Here is a 24,749-nt window from a genome sequence, read left to right as displayed (position 1 = left end):
CCCTTGAAGATAGGAGATCTGATCCACGCTTCCTTATGTTCTACAAGATAATGAATGGTTTGGTTGCTGTGCCACTCCCCCCCCCCCCCCCCCCCCCCCCCCACACACACCCACTCCCCCATGCCAGCCCCCCATCCCGTCTAACAAGACATATGCATCCCCACTACTATACTCAGATCCTCACTCCCTGTAATTACTATAAGTACTCTTTCTTCCCAGCCACCATAGTACTTTGGAATGCACTTCCAGTACATCTTGTGCAAGCCCCCACCCTGAATCAGTTTAAACAGGGTGTGACCAAACTTGTACACAATGCTTAACATCACTGGTGGCTGACGATGTCAAACCGCGAGCCGTTTCGTTACGAAGACAGGTAATGGTTTTGTTGTGAGTATTTGTTTTCATCTAGCGTGGCATGCATATGCGGTTTACAAATTTTAATATATTTTGCTTTTTTTCGGTGTGAATCTTTGGATAGTTACAGAGAAATGGTGAGTTAATGTGTATGTTATGTTTGTGTATGCGTATATGCGACATTTTGTTTTTTCTTTTTTCTTAAATATTTTTGTGTTTATTAGTGTTCAATTACTATGTGTTACATAAAAATCGTTGTTTATTTGCAAAACGGTATAAAAGTAAGATAAAATAATCAAAGAAAGAGTCACTTGTCGAGATATCAGTGAATATTTGTTCCTGCTACAATAAGATGTCTCTGTTATTACGAAAACATTATTAAAATCGGCAATATACATCATTTTTGTGTCTGTGTTTCGCACAGTGTGTGTCAAGGTTTTCATACGAAGTACAACAAAATAGTATATGTTTCGTTACGAAGTCGATTTTCTTTTTTTTCAGAATCTTATGTGCAGCTATTGTGACTCTACATTTGAGAACATAAAAGACACAGTGTGTCACTGTGTTGAGGATCGCCCGGCAGAAAAGGTGTCCTACATGTGGAAGTCGATTGACGGGAGGAGTAATCGCCAAAGGACATACAATGTATTGGGATGTTACCGGCAAAGAAATCAGTTTTGATCCCCAATCTGGGAAAATGATAGTACCTACCAAATCTTCAGCCAGCGACAGCCCAGTTCGAAAACTACACAAAATCAACACACCATCAAAATCAGTTCATCGTCAATTATATTCACAATTAGAAGTCGACCAAGAACATGTCGAAAACTTATCTTCAACTGAGGCAACCGATTCAGATGCTGATTTATCGGAACTGTTGGACACCACAGTGTTATATTCGGATTCAGAGCCCGACATTGAGGAGTATGAACTAATGGAAAATGCAAATGACATCCCTGATGACGTAATGGCGGACACACAAACTGTACAAATGGTAGTTCAGCAACTTAAAACGTTATTGCCGTCTGTTACCGCTCATTTAGCTGATTGTGGTCGTTTACATGAATGGATGAATTTCTTTCATTTGATTGACTCTGGAGATTTTAGTGTAAAGCACATTGCGGCCAAGTTGTTTCTAGATGTCATAAAGTTTTCAAGACTAGAAGATGTGCGGCTAATGAGATACACTCCTGAAGTGAGACAGTTTTGGACAGTCGGACAGGCGCTATTTAAATATAAGTTTCTGCGATTCATGGGAGGATACAATGTGTTTTCAGGAGCAATTGAGCATGGAGACAGTGACAATAAATCAATGACAAAGTCTGATATTAACATGATAAATTTTGTTTGTCCAAACAAGGATGTATTAAAGGAAGCGAGAAAGAATTACGCGCTGGACTGCAGCACCCCAGGGATTATACATTCAAATACACACAAAGACCTGTATAAGATCATGAATTAGCAAAATAGAACGATTTGGACAAACATGATTTCGGATAAAAAATAGAGTGGCATATCAACAAGATTTAAATACATGAAATGGATGAAGTAACTACATATTTGTATTTAAATCAATGCAAAATGTTACCAAGACGAATGCTTTTAAGTGAAACTTAAACAGACGAGAATGAATCATCTTTCTCTAATGTTAAACACAACAAATGAAACAAACTATATTAAAGGTCAGCACACATGTATAATTATCTGATGGCTTCAGAAGAAAACCTAGACATATTCTGTTGATGTCTTCAATAGAAAACACATACACCTTCAGTTGAAAACCCATATCTAATGCAGTGACTTCGAGAGAAAACTCATACTCATTTCTTATAAACACGACCGAGTATTAAAGGCAATTTTTGTAGGAATAGAGGCATAAAATCAAATGAAAAACATGTACAGTCGAAAAATATGTTGAACTCGTTTTCAAAAGCTGGAAGTTTAAGCACAATAATTACATTTAATAACGAATGCTTGTGTTTATCATGAATTTGCTGTATAAAACTACACATTCAAAAAGAAACTGTCTGATTTTATTCAACACACGATCAAACAACTGCAAATTTGTCATATGTTTGCTTTGCTAACAATTGGTAAAGATTTACAGTTTACGTTTCACACAAATACTCTTACCTTTATATGCACAGTTATGAATTCCAGTAACACAGGGGTATGTGAGGCGTGTATGTAAACAAATACTCACAACGAAACCATTACCTGTCTTCGTAACGAAACGGCTCGCGGTTTGACATCGTCAGCCACCAGTGAACATGATAGACCCGTTTTTAAACTGCTTTTATCTGTAAATCCTTCTTGTTTTTAACACTGTCAACTGTATTTATACTGCAATACACACCGTGTATTACTTTTAACCTATCCAATCTACTTTTAACTTCTTGTACAGGCGCGCAGCTGCACATAATACTCGCAGAGAGGAGCGCTGCAGTATAAATAGATACATAGAGAGATACTATGGGAATTAACTGTTCACCACTTGTCGCAGGTTGATTTTTATATTACAATGAAGAAAAAAATAGTGAGCTTTTCAATTGATGTTAAAGTTGTTGTTGTTGTTGTTAAAGGGAAAAGCAATGTTGTTTATATGTTAATTCCGTCTCATAGGATAAGTTTCCACTCTTTCTATTTTATTATCACAGCAGCGTTGTTTGTGCCATGCGTGTGGCGGCAGTAAAAAGTCTCCCCGTACATTCAATAAGGGCTGTTATATTTCGATCTTCTCAGATCGTTCAGCACTACTTTTATGTCGTGTTATTGGTACTGTTTAGTTTCTCAGCACGACCATTTCGGCCTGGGTGGTTCCAATACTCCCGCTTTCATAGCCTTAAGTATTGTTTAATCATCCCTTGGATATGGTGCTTTTTAATTTTGTCTTTTGACAGTTCCTGTGATATGCAGGCTCCATAACCTCAGATCCCCTTTCTAAATTCCAGTTTGTTTAGTTCTGTCCATTGTTTTCTCGTTTGGGGCAAACCCATTACTTTATCTGGGGACCAAACGCCGCTTTTCATGGAATTACACGCCATGTGCAACACATGTATCATTGAAGGTTCCATGTGCACTGCCGTTTGAAAACATCTGCGGATGTCTCTAAATTGCTTTTTCTACTTTTAGCATTTGTAAATGTTGAGTTCTGCTCAACCCGGGGCTAGAGCGCGTGGACGGTACATGCATTTACACTACCGTCCATGAACAGGCTCAATCAAACCGAGCCTGCAACATTTTCGTTTTTGTCGTGTTGAGCGACCTGTGAAGTTTCCACTCTTTCTATTTTCTTATACTGTTTAGTGCCTAAATACGGACACTTTTGGTGTATTTTTTTTTTACCATAACTTTTTTCAATGAGGTGTCGTCTGCTTGAATGCAATGCGCAAAATGGTGGATACACGCACTATCGAAATTCACTCAGATATTTTGCAACTTTTGATCAGGTACTCTATGTGACTTTGAACATGAAATTTGCCGAAACCGGTAATTCAATTTCCATTCTGTTTTCAGTATTTTGTTAAGCTTGACTTGTACTTTTATTTGATATATGAACTATACTTGTACGTTAAGTAATGAATAAGTTGCAGCATGAAACATGTTTTGTTGCAGAACTTTTTTTGTCGAGTATATTTAAAGTGAATTAAAATGAATGTTCTCAATAATCCCGAATGACAAGAAATATAACAACTCTGAATCCAAGTATGTAGTTGGGAAGCTTCAACAAACAGAATCAAAACTCTCAGCAGAGATACCATTACCATAAATTGCGGTATGAGTTTACTAAAATTTCACTTTTGTGATACAGATTTGATTTTGAAATTTGATATGAAATACAAGGCATTTCTGCAGTAACTTGTTATACAGCTATACAGAGCCGTGATTCCAACTGAGCAGAAAACTGGGACAGATTTGTGTTGATTATTGTTTCTGACCTGTTATTTTGTTTCATTTAATTCCTGAGTAAAATATATGGTTATAAAGCATTTTTATCGTTTACGTAGCTTGACAGTGCTTTTATATCTCTTGACTCGATAAAAAGAGATGTTTCTCCCTTACCAGATTTAAACAATGATATTTTTGCCACTTGACTTTTAATACGGTGCCCAACTATGATCTTGATCTTGATCGAATCATCCTCGCTGTTTTTATGTTTTATTGTGTCTTTGCGAAGATTTCTATATGGTCGTGGATTAAGGGGTGTGTTTTCTGAACGGGACTTTCCCTGTTGGATCTTAATTATTGTTTCCGTATTTCAATTTTAAAAAATGACAACATTGTAATGGATGAGGCAAGAAGGTTTTCAGTCTTGTAGGATCTTGTGTCTTGTTTTAAATGTTAATAGTGTTGCTTGGGCACCACTGTTTGGTTCTAAGATTTCTTCCTGATTTCTAACTAAATGTAAAACAATACCATTCATGATATTCATACTCCAGTGGCATATGGTTCGATGGCCTAGTAATAACATGCTTCACATGAATACTAAGTTTCGCGGTTGGAAGCTCAATATAAGTACTGGAAATAACTGAGATACATTTCGGCATCTACTACCTAACTAAGAGGTAAGTAAATAAGAGAATATAACAGAAAAGTGGAAATCCACAACACGCCCAATTCAATATGAATAAAAGTGTCCATAGACAATAGTAGGTGGAAATGCAATTAAATCTGTATGAACCTTTGGAAGTGTAGAATACAATAGCAGACTCTGGTCATTAGAGATAATGTAAAGTGCAACATCATTCACACCCCAAAACTTACGCTTAAACAAAAATCTATAAGATAGATAATGAATGGACTTTATGATCCCAAAGGACCAGAATATATAACAACACTAAATGCAAGTGCAAAAAAATACAATTTACAGACATCTACGGTGGTGTATGTATATGGAACATTCCATGATACGCAGAGTGCAGTTCCATGAAAAAGCGACAAGTGATCCCTAGTTAAATTTATTTATTTATTTGTGTTTTACGGCGCACCAACGCAGTATAGGTTATATGGCGCCAAACAGGACTACAAATTTTGGTTCCATATCTCATTTACATCGAAATAAAAGCATGAGGTATGGAATCAAAATTTGTATACCTGCTGGAATCACAGAGTTACTGCAAAACCAAGAGTTAAGACCCTATCAGTCGCCTCTTACGATCATGCAAGGGTAAGGCAGTGGTTCCAATTCTTTCCATACACAGATCGTCCCAGAACCACATGTGGCGATCCCTAGTTAAAATAATGGCTTTACACTAAAGGAGAAAACAATAAGCAGATCAAAACAAACTGGTATTTAGAGAGGGGATCTGAGATTATTGAGCATGTACATTACAGAAACTTCTAAAAATCAAAATAAAAAAGCCAACTCCATATCCTAGGGGTGAATAAACGAAACCCCGAGTTATTAAAGCGGGAGTATTGGAACCAGCCAAGCCGAAATGTTCAAGCTGAATAATCCAACAATACACTAACATAGCAAAAATGTCGTGCTAAACGTTTTTAAGTGATCGAAATATTATATATATCATTTCATCGAAAATGTCTAACATAAGGTCACTAGAATGGTGTGTGGTCTAATAAAATCTGTAAAAAGATCTTTTGGAAGCATAAAATGCAACCAAGCAGAATAATAGCAGACACGATTTGACCTGTTTCAGGATAGTTTCGTCGGGCCCTTAAGGGTGTTTCTCTTGTTGCTTTGTCTTCTGAAAAGGCATTGAGTACATACGTTTTTGGTTCTTAAGGTTTGCTTTTTATGTATTTATTTATTTATACACGAGCATTTTCGTGTTTTACATGCCATACCTTTTTGTTTCCATTACGTGTGTTAGAGATTCACATGTAGGGGATTACTTTTATTTACACTGTCCCGTGTCTTTGGTGGGGGTAGGAGTGAGGTTGAGTGCGCGCCATAAACCGGTTTAAGCTCCCCAGTGGTGTTTTTGCCACAGACTGTTCCAAGGCGGTGCCCAACTGTGTTCCTTTGTTTGTTCGTTTTGTCCTCGTGTTTTGTCCTCGTTTTGTCCTCGTGTATCAAACAAATGAACACCTACTTCCACCAAAACCCAAGTTTACTTTAAGACATTTGAGAAAGGAAATCCAAGAATTTCATTCTAAGTATGTCTTAGTTCCAGCAGACAAGGCGGCCAACAATATTATCATCATTTGACGCCTACATTATATTAATGTTTTACAAAACGAACTAAATAGCATTAAAACTTATACATTGAGTCCTTCTGTTGAAAATAATTTGGTCACTGATCACATCACTGAAGTTTCTAATTTAAATGTTCGTATAGACCATCAACAAATTAAACTACCAACCATGTACTGGATTCCTAAATTGCATAAACAACCATATAAAGCTCGCTTCATCGCTAATTCAAGCACTACAAATATTTCAAAACTATTAACATCATGTCTAACTGCCGTGAAAGCCCACGTGGAAAGATACTGCGATAAAGTATACGAAAACTCTGGTAAACACTCATTTTTGTCGATTAAAAAATCTGGCAAAATCCTGGATAAGTTTAAAATTAATAATTACAAGGTATCTACAGTCAGTACATACGATTTTTCTACTTTGTATACCACTTTACCACATAACTTAATAAATGACAAACTAACTGCCCTAATTCAAAAGACATTTGCCAGAGAGAATGCCACATTTCTCGCTTGCAATTTTGATAAAGCTTTTTTTACTAGCAATACTATAAAACATTATACAATGTGGACCTGTGACGAAGGTTGTAAAGCCCTTTCCTTTTTATTGAACAACATTTACATCAGGTTTGAGAATGCAGTTTTAGACAAGTAGTTGGTATTCCCATGGGAACAAATTATGCACCCCTTGTCGCAGATTTGTTTTTAGCTCACCTGAGCAATAGGTGAGTTTTTCTGATCACTCGATGTCCGGCGTCTGTCTGTCTGTCGTTTCCGTCAACATTTAGCTTGTGTATGCGATAGAGGCTGTATTTTTCAACTGATCTTCATGAAATTTGGTCAGAATGATAACCTTGATGAAGTCTAAGCCAAGTTTGAAAATGGGTCATCTGGGGTCAAAAACTAGGTCACTAGGTCAAATCAAAGAAAAACCTTGTGTATGCGATAGAGACTGTATTTTTGAATTAATCTTCATGAATTTTGGTCAGAATGATTACCCTGATATAATCTAGGCCGAGTTCTAAAATGGATCATCTGGGGTCAAAAACTAGGTCACTAGGTCAAATTAAAGAAAACCCTTGTGTATGCGATAGAGGCTGTATTTTTAATTAATTTTCATGAATTTTGGTCAGAATGATTGCCTTGATGAAATCTAGGTCAGCTTCGAATATGGGTTATCTAGGGTCAAAAAGTAGGTCATTAGGTCAAATCAAAGAAAAACCTTGTGTATGCGATAAGAGGCTATATTTTTCAATTGATCTTCATGAAATTCAGTCACAATGATTGCCTTGATAAAATCTTGGTCAGGTTTGTATATGGGTCATCTTGGGTCAAAAATAAGGTCACTAGGTCAAATCAAAGAAAAACCTTGTGTATGCATAGAGGCTGTATTTTTCAATTGATCTTTATGAAATTCAGTCAGAATTATTGCCTTGATAAAATCTAGGTAGAGTTTGGTTATTGGTCATCTGTGGTTAAAAACTAGGTCACTAGGTCAAATCAAAGAAAACCCTTGTGTATGCAATAGAGGCTGTATTTTTCAATTGATCTTTATGAAATTTAGTCAGAATGATTTCCTTGATGAAATTTAGGTCAAGTTTGAATATGGGTCATCTGGGGTCAAAAACCAGGTCACTAGGTCAAATAAAAGAAATACTTGCGTTTGCTCCAATTTTAATGATACTTTACACTGTCCCATGTCTTTGGAACATGGTGGGGGTAAGAGTGAGGTTGGGTGCGCACCATAAACCGGTTTAAGCTCCCCAGTGGTGTTTTTGCCACTAACCGTTCCAAGGCGGTGCCCCACTGTGTTCCTTTGTTTGTTCGTTTTGTCCTTGTGTGTTGACTTTGTGTGCCCGCGTGTGTGTATGCTTATTGTTCGTCTTGTCCTTATGTGTTGGCTTTGAGTGTGTGTGTGTGTGTGTGTGTGTGTGTGTGTGTGTGTGTGTGTGTGTGTGTTGTTCGTTTTGTCCTGATGTGTAAGCTTTGAGTGTGTGTGTGGTGCACGCGTTTGCATGCTGGGGGGTTCGTTTTTGGTGCGTGGCACTCCCTGTTTGATATTTTTCTTTGTTTTTTTGGTCAGAATATTTTTTTCCATGCAATCACTAGGTCTATGTTTACACTGTTATGGTGTATTATGGTGTGTTTCTCAGGTGTGCGACCCAGGGCCATCTTGGCCCTCTTGTTATATTGTTATGAAAGAGACTTTATGTTGAGCCTTTCTCCAGATACGCAGGCAGATATTACAACTTCATTTAATAATACATCACGCTATCTGGATGATATTCTTAATATGGATAATCCGTTTTTTGGTCAATTAGTCGGTACTATTTATCCTAGGGAGCTTCAGTTAATTAAAACTAACAATTCGGATACTGATGCTTCATTTTTAGATTTACATCTCTCTATTTATGACAATATTATACATATCAAAATTTATGACAAGAGGGATGATTTTAATTTTAGTATTGTAAATTTTCCCCATCTGGATGGGGATGTACCTCAGGCTAGATCTTATCTTATCTTATATTTCTCAATTAATTCGGTTTGCCAGAGCGTGTAGTCATGTCAAGCATTTCAATGAACGTAATCAATATATTACAAGTAAACTTCTTCAGCAAGGTTACCGTTATTAGATATTACAAATTGCGTAAATATTTTGCTAAGTTTTACTATCGTAATTCTGATTTAGTTTTAAAATTTAATAGTAATTTAAAGACACTTCGGCGAGAAGGTATTTCAAAACCCGTTTTTTATGGGGATGTGGTTCACAAACTTCGTAAAATCTTGGGTCATGGTAATTTTCCAAATGTATTTGGTAAAATTATAAAACGTTTTATTAAAAGAGGTTACGACCCAACTGTTTTGAGACATACCGCATGTTTAGTGTTCAATCCGTTTACAGTTGGACACTACGCTTCCCTCTTTGATTGTGTCTGACGGAAGAGGGGTGGGGGGACTCTATGATAAGCAGTTTTTAAATCCTACTAGGACTGAACTGTTTTGATATCTGTCTTCTGGCCTGTTTCGTCGGGCCCTTAAGTGTGTTTCTCTTGTTGTTCCTATGCTTCTGAAAAGGTATTGAGTACATACGTTTTTGGTATTAAAGGTTTGCTTTTTATATATTTATCATAAAATATAATAAAATCATTTCTTATTTTAGATTTTTTCAAAACTTCCATAAATATTTATCAACATGGAAGTTGTACCATTCCACCACCTCGCTCCTCCACCCAGTCATGCCCACCATCGATCATGCACTCCCTCCCCCTCCCCCCTCACCCCACCAATAATTTCTTTAGTCAGGATCAACGTATCATACTTTTATTATGTACACTTTAAACATTTGTTTTCTGTTAAATTGATTTTGACTAATGAAATTATTTGCTTCTTAGTAACATCCTTAACTTTTAGCCCATTTTTTTTTGCCATTCCTCACCACAGACCCTTTCGGCGGGGGATACCAATTCATCGAATTTGCTTGTTTGTTTTGTCCTTGTTTGTTCGTTTTGTGTGAGTGTGCGTATTGGGCGTGTGCGCGTTCACGTGCTGGGTTTACATTTGGAGAGGCTGTGTTTTTAAAAAGTGGCTTTACCTGTTGGATATTCATCCTTGTTTTGATTGGGTCTGTTCATGAGAGATAATGAAATGTGCTACACCTCTCACGCCCCCTGGCACCGGCGTAGAAATTTAATAAATCTGCCATTTCTTTTTGTTGCCATGGAAACAAAATGCCAGCAATGTTGATCAAATATCTAAATGCTCATAACTTTCTCATTCGATTTTGAAAATTATTTCACTTCTTTAAATGATTAAAGAAATCCCAGCAGGTGGAATTAACATCAATAAAATCTTTAAAAAGATCCTCTGTAAGCAAAAATTGCAACCAAGAATAATAATAGCAGACTCGGTTTGATTGAGTCTATTCATGAGATATAATGAAATGTGCAACAACTTTCACGTCCCCTAGCACCAGCTTAAGCGGAACTCTATCACACATCCCAAAGGATCAGAAAATATACTGAATCCAAGTACGGGGAGACTTTTTACAGCCGCCACATGGCACTTAAAGACTGCTGTTGTGATAGGTAATAAAATCTGCTAAACAACACTGCATTTCCTTTTAATTTTGTCTTTTGGCAGTTTCTGTGATATGTAGGCTGCATAACCTCAGATCCCCACTCCAAATCCCAGTTTGTTTAGTCACGCCCACTGTTTTCTCGTTCAGGGTAAAGAAATTAATTTAACAGGGGGATCATACGCCGCTTTTCATGTAATTGCACTCTCGTGATGAACATCTGTAAAATGAGGTACATACAGAATTAAGAAAAGAGATGTTCTCCCAGGGAATATTGTTTTGTGTTGACATGTGGAATATCCTCCCAAAGCAGTCAGTATAGCGTCATTTGTAAATGCGGATCTAGAACATAAATTTGAGGCATTATAATATAGACAGTAAAATGCTATACCAGTGTAAGTGATCAGTGAACACATCGTATGACAGTATTGTACATAATGGTGGTTAATGGATACAGTGGTGTTATATTTTCTGGTTCTTTTGTATCATGGGGTCCACTCCATATCTTTGTAATAGAGGTGATAGGGGGCGTTAGGATGTTGCACGTTCCATTACTCTCATGAACAGACAAGCAAACCAAGCCTGCTATTAATTCGCTTGGTTACATTCTATCCTCCCAAAAGATCTTCATATGGATTTTATTTAGATATTTTAACCGGAAGTAAAACTATATGTTAAAAATGAACAATCATATAGTAATGGACCTAGGAAGCCGAAATGGTTTATATGCGTACTGTATTATATGTGCGGTCTCGATAATTTTCTGATCTTCGCAAAGAAAAAGAATTAATTCTTTCGAATGGAAGAGTTAAGTTATTTCGTCAGATCACATCTATCTGAATTTGCTAGAAAGACCTTTGAAATAGAGAAAAGTAGAAACTTTTTGGAAAAGCGCCTTTCAGTAATTTTTGAAGAAAATGAAAATAGACATCCACTTTAAATAACAGAATATTTTACATTTTCAAATATTAAAATTGAATCTAGTTTTTGATTTCTTTCAAGGAAATGGCTAGCGGTCTGGCGACCGGACCTCTAGACCTGGAGACTAGAGGTTGGATAATCAATTATATCTGTACTATCATGTACTGCATTATCCAGGTATGGTAATTGCTATCAGTGGTCGGTCGGTGTAAACACCCCGGGACACCCTGGGCACCCCGGGATACATTTATTTCTATAGAAAACTTTGAATGCAATTGTTAAATTGTAGTTTTATCCTTTTAAACAATAAATTGAGCATGAATATAGGTGTACCAAAAGCAGACTCATAACACGAACCCCTGGATGCTTGATTATTCTTCACGGATAAAAGCGTTCAGTTATAGCTTTACCCTTTACAAATTTCAAATAATTCATATTTTTATTTAGTAGAAATGTCCAATATTATTAAAAATAAAGAATGAAAAAAACAGAGTTTACATGATCGATTTGTATCAGAGTACAACTATATCCAGGCCACACCACGAGGAGGCGCTCTTGTCATGTTTTTTTTCTATTTATGTTTTTTTTTGTATTTTTATCTCTCTTTCTCTCGCATTATCGCAATTTTGACACTTATGATAAAGCAGGTTAAACTTAAAAATTAGTTAGATAGTGCAAATATAAATTTCTAATAATTCTCAAAAAACTGAATTAAACTCAATAAAGTAAACACAAACAATGTATCATGTTCATTTTAAAATGTATATAAATGTTATTTTATTGGAATTTTGAATATAGAAATTTGAAAATAGCGTGCGAGAGTTACATTAGTAGATTACGGTGGTTGTTAACTTTATGTTTAAAAAAAAACAAGGAAGAATATCCAACAGGGAAAGCCACGTTCAAAAAAACGCAGCCTCCCCAAAGACACACACGAACAACTCGCACACCACACACAAAAATGAACACAAAAGGACAAAACAAACAAATACAGGAACACAGTGGGGCACCGCCTTGGAACGGTCAGTGGCAAAACCACAACTGGGGAGTTTAAACCGGTTTATGGTGCACCTAACCTCACTCTTACCCCCACCATGTTCCAAAGTCACAAGACAGTGTAAATAAAAGTAATCCCCGCCAGGTGAAACCCTAACATACGTAAAGGCAAGAAGGTATGTAATGTAAAACCCAAAGATGCCCTTGTAGATATACAATGCAATATAAAAATGCAATCCTTAAGAACCTAAAACGCATATACTCAATGCCTTTGCAGAAGACAGAGCAACAAGGGAAACACCCTTAAGGGCCCGACGAAACAGGCCAGAAGACGGAAATCAAAATAGCTCAGTCCTGGTGGGATTTAAGTCATAATTGATTTGTACGCGTGGTTTGTATCAAATTAATATGAAAGAAAATAATGGAAAAATCTTGTTTGTGAATTAAATTAAATTTCCGTCAGAAATTCATCCTATACTATGAACGGGTGTCAAACAAAATATACATTATAAACAGAATGACTGGTGTCAAACAAGATATACATAATAAACAGATTGACTGGTGTCAAACAAAATATAAATAATAAATAGAGAAACTGAGCCGGGCTGTAGGAAAAGGTACAAATAAACAATCATCAAAAACACTTAGCATGTCGGCCCACGTGGGCAGGACTAGCTGTCCTATACCAACAGCAATATATATATGAAAGAAGCAGTTCACGTCGGCCCGCGTGGGCAGGACTTGGGGTCTTATACCGACGGAACTAGAGCTTCTTTGCTCTTTCATTTATCCCTGTTTTCTCTGTCCTGGGTTTTTGCGATACCCTTTACTTTGTTAATCACGGTGAATTTGCCGTCTTTTGACGTGATAGGAGTATTTCTGTGTCTCTTTTTCGTGTCCTTCAAGAAAATAACAATGGCAGTACGCTTCTCATCCCTTGCCTTACATCGCCATACCGAATCATGAATATGATACTGTTTTTCGTCCGGTACAAGTACATAATTTCCCTGCGCGTGTATTGCCTCCCTGTAGTCAATATGATACAACTCGTACAATTTCAAAATCAAGTCTTTGGTATTTTGAGGCTTCCAATTGACGGACAATTTCATAATGTTGTTTATCGACTCAGCACTGTTGTTTGTCAAGCTCTTTTTGGATTCGTCTGTTCTTGTTGGCTGAAACACATATTCTGGGCTTTAATTTATCCGCGAAATATGGCTCCAGATTTGGGTGATTGTCTCTCAATTTGGACTGTAATTCATTACTTTTCATCTCAAAATCCACTGTGACAGTGCAATTGCTGTCAATAGTCCAACCTGGTCCAAATATTTCATTAAGCAATTCCACCCATTCATTCTTTTCCATTCCTACTTTATTCTGAACGTAAAAGTTTACATTGTCCTTTAGATGTCTTGTACAAAGAAGTCGCGTTGCTTTTGGAAACACGTGGTCAATGGCTCTCGTCAAAGCTTTTTCATCATCACTTCCGAATTCCATTTGATCCGACATTCGCATTTCAACATGATCAATTTCACAGCCGACTGCAGTTGCCACATGTTCTAGGAATAATTTGTAAGTTGAATAAGTTGCATCTTTGTGCAACAACATAGGCTCGATGAAGACAGGATTTGTGTTTGTATCCTTCAATATTCTTTTGTTTTTGTACACCAGTGAAGTGACGTAGAAGCTCCCAAGTTTGAACGTTCTATCGATACCTATGGGTTCAGATTTGTCGCAAATTAGAAACTGACGTAAGTCCAACACTTGCTCTTGTGTATAGCATTTTACTGACGGCACCTAGCTTGTCCTTACTATGTATCACTGTCTGCACAAATGGATGCGTGTTTATCATATCCAGTACTTCTAGTATTTCGTCAGCAATGTAATTTTTACTTGTGCGGCCCTCTTCCTTCTTCGCTTTCTTCTTGGCGTTTTTTTATAAAGCGCGGTGCAGTAATCGAGTCATCCAAATGCATTTCCTGAAAGCTTTCTCTGGGCTTAATGTTACTGGGTTTATCTAATAGAATATATGAAAGCAGAAAAATGTCAGAAAATATTGCTCAGATGTGATTGATCATTTTTAACGGCTTGTTAAATTAATAAAACTTAGCGGCTTACTAGTTAATTGATTACTTTGTCAATCAATGTTCGTTGTTTGTATCTGTTTTCCTAATTATTGAACATCATGTCATGATAGCTGGCGTAAGCTGTGAATTTTAAGTAAATCATGCCTAATTTGATGAGTGTATATATAGAGACGATCACATTTACCAATATTACTATTACGAATTCCATTTGCATTAATAGGAGACAGTTTTATATCTAGGCTCGAAGATTACGTAAGAAAAGAAAGGCACCCGGCAAGGCAGTAAGCTTATTACGGCGTTTCTGGAATGTCAACCAGCAGAAAATTTGAACCAGCTTTTCAGAGAATGAAGCTTTTTAATCCAAGGTCACTTGTGCTGAAAGAACACTTCGAAGGATTGTATGTTGACGTACAGAAAAGTGTGAAGTATCTAAAACATTATGAAAATGACTTGAAAATGCTTCCGAGGGATCTACTTTTCAGATTATATTTACTTCACAACAGCGGGTGTTAAGTGCTGTGTGGCGGCCGTAAAAAGTCGCCCCGACTTCATCTCAGTGTTGTTACATTTTCTCGTCCTTCGGGATCATTGATTTCAACTCATATAGATTTGAAGATTGAATACTGCTTAAACCGGTGCTAGGGGGCGTGAGCAGTGTTGCATTTTCCATTACTGCTTATGAACAGACTCAATCAAACCGAGTCTGCAATTTTCACTGTTTGCATTGTTCTCGGTGCTTCCGAGGGATCTACTTTTCAGATTATATTGATTAAACCGAGATATGGTTTTGGACTGAAATTGTTAGCTGACATTTTAGTGAGGTATTTTAGGCCATACAGTTAGAACAGATCAAATTGTGTGTATATTTTTCATTATTTCTTCTTGATTCGTGTTTATTTTGTAATAATAAAAATAAAAAACCAGTGAATTATATGTATAGTTTATCTTCATTTGATTTATACTAAGGCACAATAATGAAATGGCATTTTCATAGACTACTCCTTCACTTTTATTGCTGCAATCTAAGGAGTCACTGATAACATTTTTCATGTCTTTGGTATGTTGCGGCCGAGAATCCTTCTTCTTCTTCCGGATAATGTGCTGGACTCCTCTGGAGCATTGTCGCACAATTGTGAGTATGTACATGTGTGAAGGGAAAATCAGTGCATCTAAAAACAGGATAAAAACATCCTGCTTCAGAGTTACATGTGTAGCCTGCCCATCCTGGTCTTAAAGACATTTAGGGACAGTGCTGACAATACCTCTTCTGGTAGTCTGTTCGAAATTTGGATTCCGGAAAGGAAGAACGAGTACTTGAATGCGTTTACATGGGTGAAAGGCTGTAGGAATCTGTTTGCATTGCCTCTGGTGTGTATGCCAGTTGGAACCAGTAAATGGACTCGGATGTCCACCAAGTGATTGATGACCCGGTACATCATTACTACCTTGGTTTGTTGACGACGGGATTCTAGTGTCTCCCAGTTCAACTCTTGCATCATGGCGGTAACGCTGCTGGTGTGTCTGTAGTCACCAGTACAGAACTGGGCTGCCCTCCTTTGCACTATCTTGAGCTTGTTGATGTTGGATTGGGTGTGGGGGTCCCATACTGACGACGCATACATGAGCTGAGGTCGGACCAATGATTTGTAGCAAGTTGCCTTGATGTCGCGTGGTAGGAAGGCGGTTGTTGTGTTGGCCTTCTTGGCTGTGTTGTCTATGTGGTTGTTCCAGGATAGTGTATTGTCGAGTGTAACGCCCAAATACTTCGCCTTGTTTGTCTGTTTTAGTGTTTGGCCATGGATGAAATATGAGCCATCTATGATGTTTCGCTTGTTAGTGATGCGAATAATCTCGCACTTGTCGGGGTTGGACACCATCAACCATTCCCGTTCCCACTCCTGAAGTTGGTCAAGGTCCTCTTGAAGTGCCTTGCTGTCTTTGTCCGAATCGATCACATGACCTCCCGCACTCAGATTACTGTAATTACTCGCAACGATGAATCAGGCGTAGGTTCATGTTATGAGTCTGCTACTTATATACACCTATAAATATGGGGAAAATGCAATTTAACAATTAAATTCAAAGTTTTCTATAGCAAAATAGGTACGCCGTAATTACGTTTTATAATTATTTTTGTACAAATCGCTGTCAATCGGGTTGAAAACGTATTTACAGCGATTTCCGTTACTCACCATGATGAACTGGAAAATAAAACTATTTCAACAATTTATGACCACATTCCTGTACCACCTTTCACTTATTGTCAAAATATCTATAAAAATCAATGGGTATATATTCAATTAGAAACAGCTATTGTTTACACTAAGGCTTTAAAATTTCATTGTTGGTTTTAATTGTCTATTATTTGCTGTAAGACTTTCAGTGTATAAATGCAAGCGTAGACTCTTCCACGCGTTTATACTACATATTAACTGTATTCGCTAAGACAGATCAGTGTAACAGACTATATGCAAGCGTTGGTCTATTTGCGCAACTTTATCCACTTTTTGCTTATTAAAATGATTTTGGTTATTCTTTGCCACGCCAAAAATGGCGGAAATTTATTTGCAACTTTTACGAATAATTAAACAATCTTACTCTACAATATTACATGCTTGCAAAAGTATGTATGTTACTTGTTGAAATGATTGTTTTCCTGTCTTTGTTTTCTATGTTTTGTTCAAGTTATGCAAATGTGACAGGGCTTTTTCAGGGGGTTTTGGGAAAAAGGCCCCTGGTCAACAACAACAACAATGGTCATATTGGGAATTTTTAACGCGGTAAATTGTCAAATTTGGGAAAATATACTGACAAATTAAGTGAGTTTTTAATTAATATATGATTAGTTTAAATCTTCAGTTTCAAATTTTACTGGTAGACAGTATCCCCTTGTGAAATTTTGAGAATTTTTTTCAGGATTGTGTTCCAATATTCTCGGCTTCACACATCCGGGTATTTTGGTCGATAAGAGTTACGCGCCCCTTGACGACTGGGTTAAACAAACGCCATTTTCGCTATATAGCACTGTTAAGACTGGAAGATATCTATTGATTTTCTCAATATATTGGACGATTCTGAAATAATAAATATGCCAAATACTTGCTGTGCCGTTGGTTGTAGTAACCACGGCAGAATGCTAAAGAAATTATCGTTTTTCACATTTCCAAATGATGAAGAACGGAGGGAAAAGTGGATCAGTGCTGTGAAACGAGTTAATTCAGATGGTACAAAATGGCTACCCAGCAAATACACAGTACTATGCAGCGACCATTTCATTCAAGGTATTTTTTATTTTATTTGATTATTTATTTTTCAGTTTAAGTTTATATGTAATTAAATGGGTGTAGTTATTTCATAGCTATTATTAGAATCACTGCAATCTGTATTGTATGAACTGTGTAATGTTTCTCCTGTTTCTTTTGTTAAAGAAATGTCATTTCAGATTTTAAAAAAATATATGACAATGCAATCTTTTTGCTTTAGATCTATACTGATGTTCGAAAAACTGTATTTCCAACATTATGGCGGATGAAATAAATATATTATCATACTATATTCATAGATGATGTACAGACAGTACAGTACATGTTTTTATAATCTGCTGTTACAGTATTCATACTTTTTTTTCCATTTCTCTCTAGGGAAACCCAACAGAGACCCGGCACATCCGGATTTTGTACCTTCATTATTCGGGCATGTAAAGACGACACCAAAGGAGACCGACGCAAAACTGAAAAGATTCGCTAGTGCTGTTAAACGCAAAATAGCTTTCAGCACTCCCATTCCTGCTAAACGTCAGCGGAAAGTATTATCCCCTTTGGTAGAGAATGTAGAAGAAGTATACTTCGCAACACCTCTGAATTCTAAAACTGGATACGATAGAGACATCAGCAATACTGAACGCTACAAGTATGACTTTGAAATAAACAGTCTTAGAACAGACAAAGACAATCTAAAATCTGAAAATAATCACCTGAAGGAGCAAGTTAAATGTGCTAACTTGAGTTATAAAAGTGTAGTTGATGATGATGACAAATGTAAATTTTACACTGGGTTGTCATGGGAAACATTCTAGGTTACATTTCAGTTTTTAGCCTCTTTTGTGAAGCCAGCCCCAATTAACAGAAAGGTGGTTTTAGAAGATCAGCTTTTTATGACATTATTTAAACTAAGACATGACATGGCTTTTGAGATTTTTGCTTATTTGAAGGATGTTTCAGTGGCTACTGTTAGCAATATATTTTGGAAGTGGATAAACTTAATACACGCTAAATTAAATTTTCTGATAAAATGGCCAGAACGGGAAACTCTAGTTGCCACACTACCCGTTCCTTTCAAACTGAAATTTCCGAGACTTACCTCAATTATTGACTGTTTTGAAATATTCATCGAAAGGCCTAAAAATCTGAAGGCACGTGCAAAATGTTACTCGAATTACAAGAAACACAGCACAGTTAAAGTGTTTATTTCATGTACTCCAAACGGCGTTATTTCATTTCTTTCATGTGCATGGGGGGCAGGGTCTCTGATGTTGAAATTGTCCGAAGTTCCGGTTTCATTGACACAAAGTACCACTTACCCAACGATCAGATTTTAGCCGACAGAGGATTTACGCTTCAGGATGATTTTGCCGCAGCTTGCTGCGCAGAACTTATTATACCATCATTTACAAAGGGTAAGAAACAATTGTCAGCGCAAGAAGTTGAGACATCACGGAAAATTAGCAGTGTCAGAATACATATTGAGAGGGTTATAGGTCTGATGAAACACAGATTTAAAATTTTACAAGGAACACTTCCAATTACTTTGATAAAATCTCCAAATGATGAGGCTGATGGTGAGGAATTAGCTAGAATTGATAAACTGTTGCGTTCCTGTGCAATCCTGGTAAATATGGGTGATGGGATCATTTACAATGAAAAGGAATAAAAAACTACATCTGAAATATGTCAGAATTTTATAATTCATTGTGATGCAAAAGTGAACATTTTCACAGCAAAAACATTTTCAGGGTTTCTGTGATTATTCAATGTTTTAACATAACAGAAATTACACACTCATGTTAATGTCATGCTTACACAGTTTGTACCTTCTATCATGACGTGGCTCATTTTCCAGTATGATGTGAAAATTGTATCTTTTAATCACTTAAATCTTTAAACAAAGTTTGCTATTAATTTATTGCTACAATTTATCCTCAGTGAGGGTAGTGTGTCATTTTTTACCAAAATAATTTCACTTTTGCATTAAAGTCAATTGCTTTTTCTGGGATTTTTTCTTGCATCTAGGACACAGCCAGAATCCTTTTGGTTCCCTCTTCAGTTTCAAGCAATGCAAATGGAACCATTGCACTGAACAGTCAGGATTGTCACATCCAACATATTTTTGGTCGTCTTCTGGTTTTTGGCACAAACAGTAAAGCTTTGATGGCTGTTCAGCATCTTTTTCACACTCATAAGTTTTAGAATTTCCATGTGATTGTTTGCGCGTTAATAATTCCGGTAAAATGCATGAAAGGTACATTAAATCACATTTTTCAAGCATCTCTGTTATAAATTCATCATCGCGCTGTACATGTGTCACAAACACAAACTTAGGAGCCCAGACTACAAAATCACATACTTCAACATTATAAACATACATCTGTAACTGTACTTGACTGAAATATTTATGTGTTCTTTTTAACTTATTGTTCTGAATGTAGCAGTCTGCGTTGGTCAAAAAGGCCTGTAAGTCCTTGTCTTTAGCAGAAAAGGGGCATTTTACTTCAACTATTCTTTTGCCGTGACAGTCACACGACATTATACTGTCTGCACTCGCGCCTAAGTAAGGTCTCTCCTTGGAGATCTGGAACCCTTCGTTTTTCATGTTGATATTGACATGTCCCTGATTTGAAAAATTTAGGACTTGTCTGTAAGACTTCAGACCAGATTCCTCATGTTCGTTTCCCCACTTAATCGCTTCTGTCTGAAGCGGAGTTTTTCTTGGATTACAAATTTGATCAACAGCACATTTCGAAGGGTTGTTTGGGTCTGTCCGGATTATAGCATGCACTGTTGATGAAGTGATCCTTCCTGTCCGCTGCTCATGCCATACCATGTTTGAGCTCTGGCCTGCTGTAGTGATGTTTACAAAGTTTATTTCTTCATCTGTCAATTTCATGTCATTTAGAAAATTCTCACATTTTTGTCCAAGCTCAGCAGGTTGTAATAGTAAATTTTCTTCTTTGTATAGAGATGTTAGCGGTAAGGGAAGTTTAGGGTCACGTTTAGGTTTTTTTGACCAGTGAAAATCATCAGAATAACCACTGAAACAACTAAGCACAACCGGTTTATTTTTTAAGTTTTTAAGGGACGACAAGAAGTTCTGTTTTTCTTCTTCAGTTGCCTGCTGATGAATAATTTTCCTTTTTTTGTTGCGGTGTTTTGCCTTATTTATTGCTTTCTCAGTGAAGAAATTGATTTTTGATATTGGTTCAGGTGTTACTTTTTTAACAAAGTCTTGGTTCCATTTACAAAGTTCATCTGTACATGCTGTTTTAGTGTACCCAAGTCTAACTGCTGCCTCTACCTTAAACAGCACCGCTGCAATATGTGAGCAGGATTCAGCCAGTCTGAAAATAATTTCATTCTTTCAGTGTACAGCAGAAATAATTCTTATCATTTAACTATGTAAAATATTCTATTAATGTAGTAATGAATTTAATTTCAGAGAAAAGGAAAATTGCAGCAAAGCACTAGTTTAAGAAATGTATATGTGCCAGTATTTGTTCTGTTTTTATTATTATTTTCATTATTTATTCTTTATTTGTTATTCTGAAAAAAAAAACAGGAATAAAATATTATAAAATCTTATTTTTAGACTTATATTTGTATTTGAAGTTGTACTTTACATGTTCTATGTTATAATAGATTGAATAATTTGATCTCATACCCAGCCATACAATTACAATGAGCAGCAGAAATTTGCCCATTATTGCTGACAGCTACCCAAGGGTTGTAGTGCTCATCATTTAGCTTTTGTGATGGTTTGACAAAGGCCTTCAGTAATGTATGTTGACTATTAGATGGCTTGTATGATAATACTGTCTCAACCCAACCAGACTTGAAGTAATTATGGGCTTCCAGACTCTTGTAGTTTTTCATGCTGTCTCTTGTGTAGACACCTGCAAAATTTCAGCTTGTTAAATCTCTTAAGAATAAAAGTATGTGTTTGCAAACATTTTAGAATGAATGTCATAAAAGTTCATCTTATCTTTTACTCAAAGTCAAATCTCACCAATTATTGATTTAATCTTGCATGTGATATTTTGTGATTGCTCGTTAATCAGGCAGCACATTGGGGGGTGTTCCTGTTTGTCATTTCCATTGTTAATTTGAGCTACTCCACGTGCTATATGACATGTGTTAAAACAACACAACAATTAACAACAGCTGTCATTAAATGGCAATTTATGCAAAATGAGATGATAAAGATCAAGTTTAATTGTACTGGTATGTTTTTAAGTAGAAGAAAGATTCCTTTAACTTCATAACATTACACTCTTGTGAAATAGTTAAGTTTTTAATTTATCACCAATCACCGTGATGCCTAAGGTATATTATGTTCGCCGCTTTCTGCGCGCGTATCAAGTGGCAATTAAATATTAAATAAAAGAACAATTACTTAAACATATTAATGTTGATAACATCTAAAGACTAAAAAATATTTTAGAAATACTGAAGTAGATTCTTGTAGCTCTGCAGTAGTGCGATTTCGTCAAGACTAGATGTATAATGAACATAGCCTGTCTAAAAGTTTATTGTAACAGTAAGTTTTTTTGCTCATTTATAATTAATATTTTGTTTTAAAAAATCTCTTACCAGGTGTTTCGATCAAATAATTGTGTATATCTCCATATTCCACCGAAGGCCACTTACACGGATTGTTTTCCCAAGTACCGGCGGGTAGTTTGTAAGGGCATTCTGCTAAGCCTATTAAATTCAATTTATCGTTATATCTAGCTTTTGACACTGAATCAAGATCATCAAAATACTTAAAAGACATGTTTAATTTGCGAAAAACAACTTTAACATCTGTTTGAATGGTAATAATCACCAGAAATGCAGGCGATCGGCAGTTCATTTCATTATATAGTATACGTAACTAAGCGGTTGTATGACCCGTAGCTAGGCAGCCATTTTGTTTGTGACGTCATGCTGAAGCCGAGAATTGCCTAAAAATACAGTAACTATTGATTTGTCATGCAATTATTTTTGTTTAGTTTGTTTTCAACAAAGTTATAACTGAAATTATCCAAAAAGTAGAATGGCAAAGTGCCTGTATTATCGAGTGTAAAAACTGGGTCGCGAAAATATGTGACAATTGATTTTAATGGTATAAGAACTACCTGTCAACATGTTTTGGGTACTTTATTCAATTAATATTTGTGTTTTTATGCATTTTGAGAGGTTTTTGCATACAAATCACACATTTCTTCAGCAAAATCTTGTAATTATTTTTTGCCGAGGTTGCAGACGGTCATGTTACTAAAAATAGAAACGAGTTGGTTTTTCCAACATTTTGTTTAATTTACTTGGCAAACAAAACTAATTGTGCAAGAATTATTATTGAAAAACAGAAAGTAACTGATTTCAATTGGGAATTTTTTGCTCCAGATTGGGAAAAATAGAGCATTTTTGGCATTGGGAATGGGGCCGAATATCGGCCCCGTGAGATAGGGTGAAAAAGCCCTGTGTGAAAGAAAGAGGTAGGCTCCGCCTCGTTTCACTGGAAGTCTGTATAAATTTCGTACCGTCCGAATCACTTGCACTTAGGGGTCAGTAGCTAAAAAATTTCAGCTCAGAGATGTTTATATGTAGTCATGGATTTCTGAGCTGAAACAAATCCCGTTCTGTAAGCTAACCAGGAACCGTGCCAGAAGTCTGTCGCGCTATAATTTCATCAAATGAAACATATCCATTGATCTTGATCCCGGTACAACCAGTTTTCGACCGCTTAACAAGTTTTCTGTGCAGTTTTGTACAAATGCAAGTCCAAATCTATGGTTTATTGTCAAACACTTTCTATCAGCATAAGTGCTCTAAAAGCATACCATTTAAGTTTCAAGTTTCTTACCGATCGAATCCCTGGCATGATGATTTTGAAAGCCGTCAGTAGGAAGTCATGGCAAACATAGAACACCCAAAATTCAAGTCTGGCAACAAACACCAAAACCAACATGGCAGATCAATATACTGTAGCAAAGAAGTATAAAATACACAGAATGGCAACTGGCTGTAATCTCGTGTGATTCGGCGTTATGTTAAAAACAAACATCGGCGAGCATGGAGTTACAATTTGTACCTGTTAAACTACATTTAAAATACATGTTAGCTTCTAAAACAAAATTAGTTCAATTTGAAATTGTCTTAAGACACGAAGTACACATTGTTTTTTTTTGCCATGGAAAGAAGCGTGGTCATATGGTGATTATTATTTTACCGATGAATAATTGCTTTCGCATACAAAATGGCACGTGGAGAAAGCGCCACTTCCGGCAGGGTTTTCCCGGACGCAGGTTTTCTGCGTCCCTGACGCGCTTTTACTGCTTTGAACTCGCATTTTTTAGTGCCTCTGCGTCCCACTGGACCCGCAAAATCGGTCACGAAACTCCTTTGCACTGAAGCCTCCTTTGCGCAGATACCCATGTAAAATGCGCAGTTTTTTACCACCTGGACCATCACGGAATCGTGGGTGCTCATTATACACAGGTATAGACGATTTTCAAACTTCAAAACAAGTTTTGTTATCGATGTTCGCCATTTTGGTAAAGGGAAACTACTCTCCGCGCTAACTGTCACCGCTGAAATCTAAGATTGCCGTTACGTTCCGTAAAAGATCGAATGGTTTATTTTTTTTATTTAACAACATTAATTTCATATAAATTTAAAGTATTTTGATGAAAAAATATTAATAAATCACAGAAATTATGATACTAATTAAGGATCGAGTATTATCTTTAACCGAGATAAAACTGTGAACAACATAATTGACACGAGGTGACACGTTAATTGCCGGTAATTACTGGCTATTTAATCATAACAAAAAGACTATCACACCTTTTGTAATCAGTCTGAATTGAGAAGCTCATGCCATTTTGAAAGATACCA

General features: G+C 36.5%; 4 protein-coding genes across 18 annotated transcripts in view; 3 read left to right on the top strand and 1 right to left on the bottom strand.

Moving 5' to 3' along the window:
- Positions 1-350: 350 nt before the first annotated feature.
- On the top strand, positions 351-2,781 carry LOC123533426 (uncharacterized). The gene is made up of 2 exons (XM_053552069.1): positions 351-491; positions 856-2,781. Exon 2 carries the CDS (start codon positions 998-1,000, stop codon positions 1,814-1,816), a length of 819 nt encoding a protein of 272 aa, XP_053408044.1. The 5' UTR covers positions 351-491; positions 856-997; the 3' UTR covers positions 1,817-2,781.
- Positions 2,782-17,073: 14,292 nt separating this feature from the next.
- The window catches only part of LOC123547372 (zinc finger protein 287-like), a 144,619-nt gene continuing 136,943 nt past the window's right edge, over positions 17,074-24,749 (top strand). For 13 of the 15 annotated variants that reach the window (XR_006685633.2, XM_053551649.1, XM_053551648.1 and 10 more), the window contains exon 1: positions 17,074-17,221. The gene's annotated coding sequence lies outside the window, so the exon portion shown is untranslated. Of the gene's footprint in view, positions 17,222-17,269; positions 17,418-24,749 lie in introns of those variants that run through there. The other 2 variants (XM_053551642.1, XM_053551641.1) reach the window with 2 other exon arrangements.
- On the top strand, positions 17,513-19,551 carry LOC123562829 (THAP domain-containing protein 6-like). The gene is made up of 2 exons (XM_045355429.2): positions 17,513-17,879; positions 18,240-19,551. The coding sequence occupies exons 1-2, from the start codon at positions 17,687-17,689 to the stop codon at positions 18,671-18,673; spliced, it is 627 nt and encodes a 208-aa protein (XP_045211364.2). The 5' UTR covers positions 17,513-17,686; the 3' UTR covers positions 18,674-19,551.
- Positions 19,834-22,828, bottom strand: LOC123539668 (uncharacterized). The gene is made up of 3 exons (XM_045324386.2): positions 22,461-22,828; positions 21,532-21,763; positions 19,834-21,211 (listed from the first exon to the last, which is right to left on the bottom strand). Exons 1-3 carry the CDS (start codon positions 22,720-22,722, stop codon positions 19,834-19,836), a joined length of 1,872 nt encoding a protein of 623 aa, XP_045180321.2. The 5' UTR covers positions 22,723-22,828.

This window comes from Mercenaria mercenaria, chromosome 9, assembly GCF_021730395.1.
Source record: "Mercenaria mercenaria strain notata chromosome 9, MADL_Memer_1, whole genome shotgun sequence".
In the NCBI taxonomy this organism is placed as follows: domain Eukaryota; kingdom Metazoa; phylum Mollusca; class Bivalvia; order Venerida; family Veneridae; genus Mercenaria; species Mercenaria mercenaria.
This window is presented reverse-complemented; position numbering and strand designations above follow the sequence as displayed.

Bases quoted from the DNA above. Each gene is read 5' to 3' on its own strand.
- LOC123562829 (XM_045355429.2), top strand. From the start codon at position 17,687: ATGCCAAATACTTGCTGTGCCGTTGGTTGTAGTAACCACGGCAGAATG. The intron at 17,880-18,239 runs GTATTTTTTATT...ATTTCTCTCTAG, and splicing joins CAGCGACCATTTCATTCAAG to GGAAACCCAACAGAGACCCG.
- LOC123539668 (XM_045324386.2), bottom strand. From the start codon at position 22,722: ATGAACTGCCGATCGCCTGCATTTCTGGTGATTATTACCATTCAAACA. The intron at 21,764-22,460 runs GTAAGAGATTTT...GAAATTTTGCAG, and splicing joins TTATTTGATCGAAACACCTG to GTGTCTACACAAGAGACAGC. The intron at 21,212-21,531 runs GTATGAGATCAA...AATTATTTTCAG, and splicing joins CATTGTAATTGTATGGCTGG to ACTGGCTGAATCCTGCTCAC.
- LOC123533426 (XM_053552069.1), top strand. From the start codon at position 998: ATGTATTGGGATGTTACCGGCAAAGAAATCAGTTTTGATCCCCAATCT.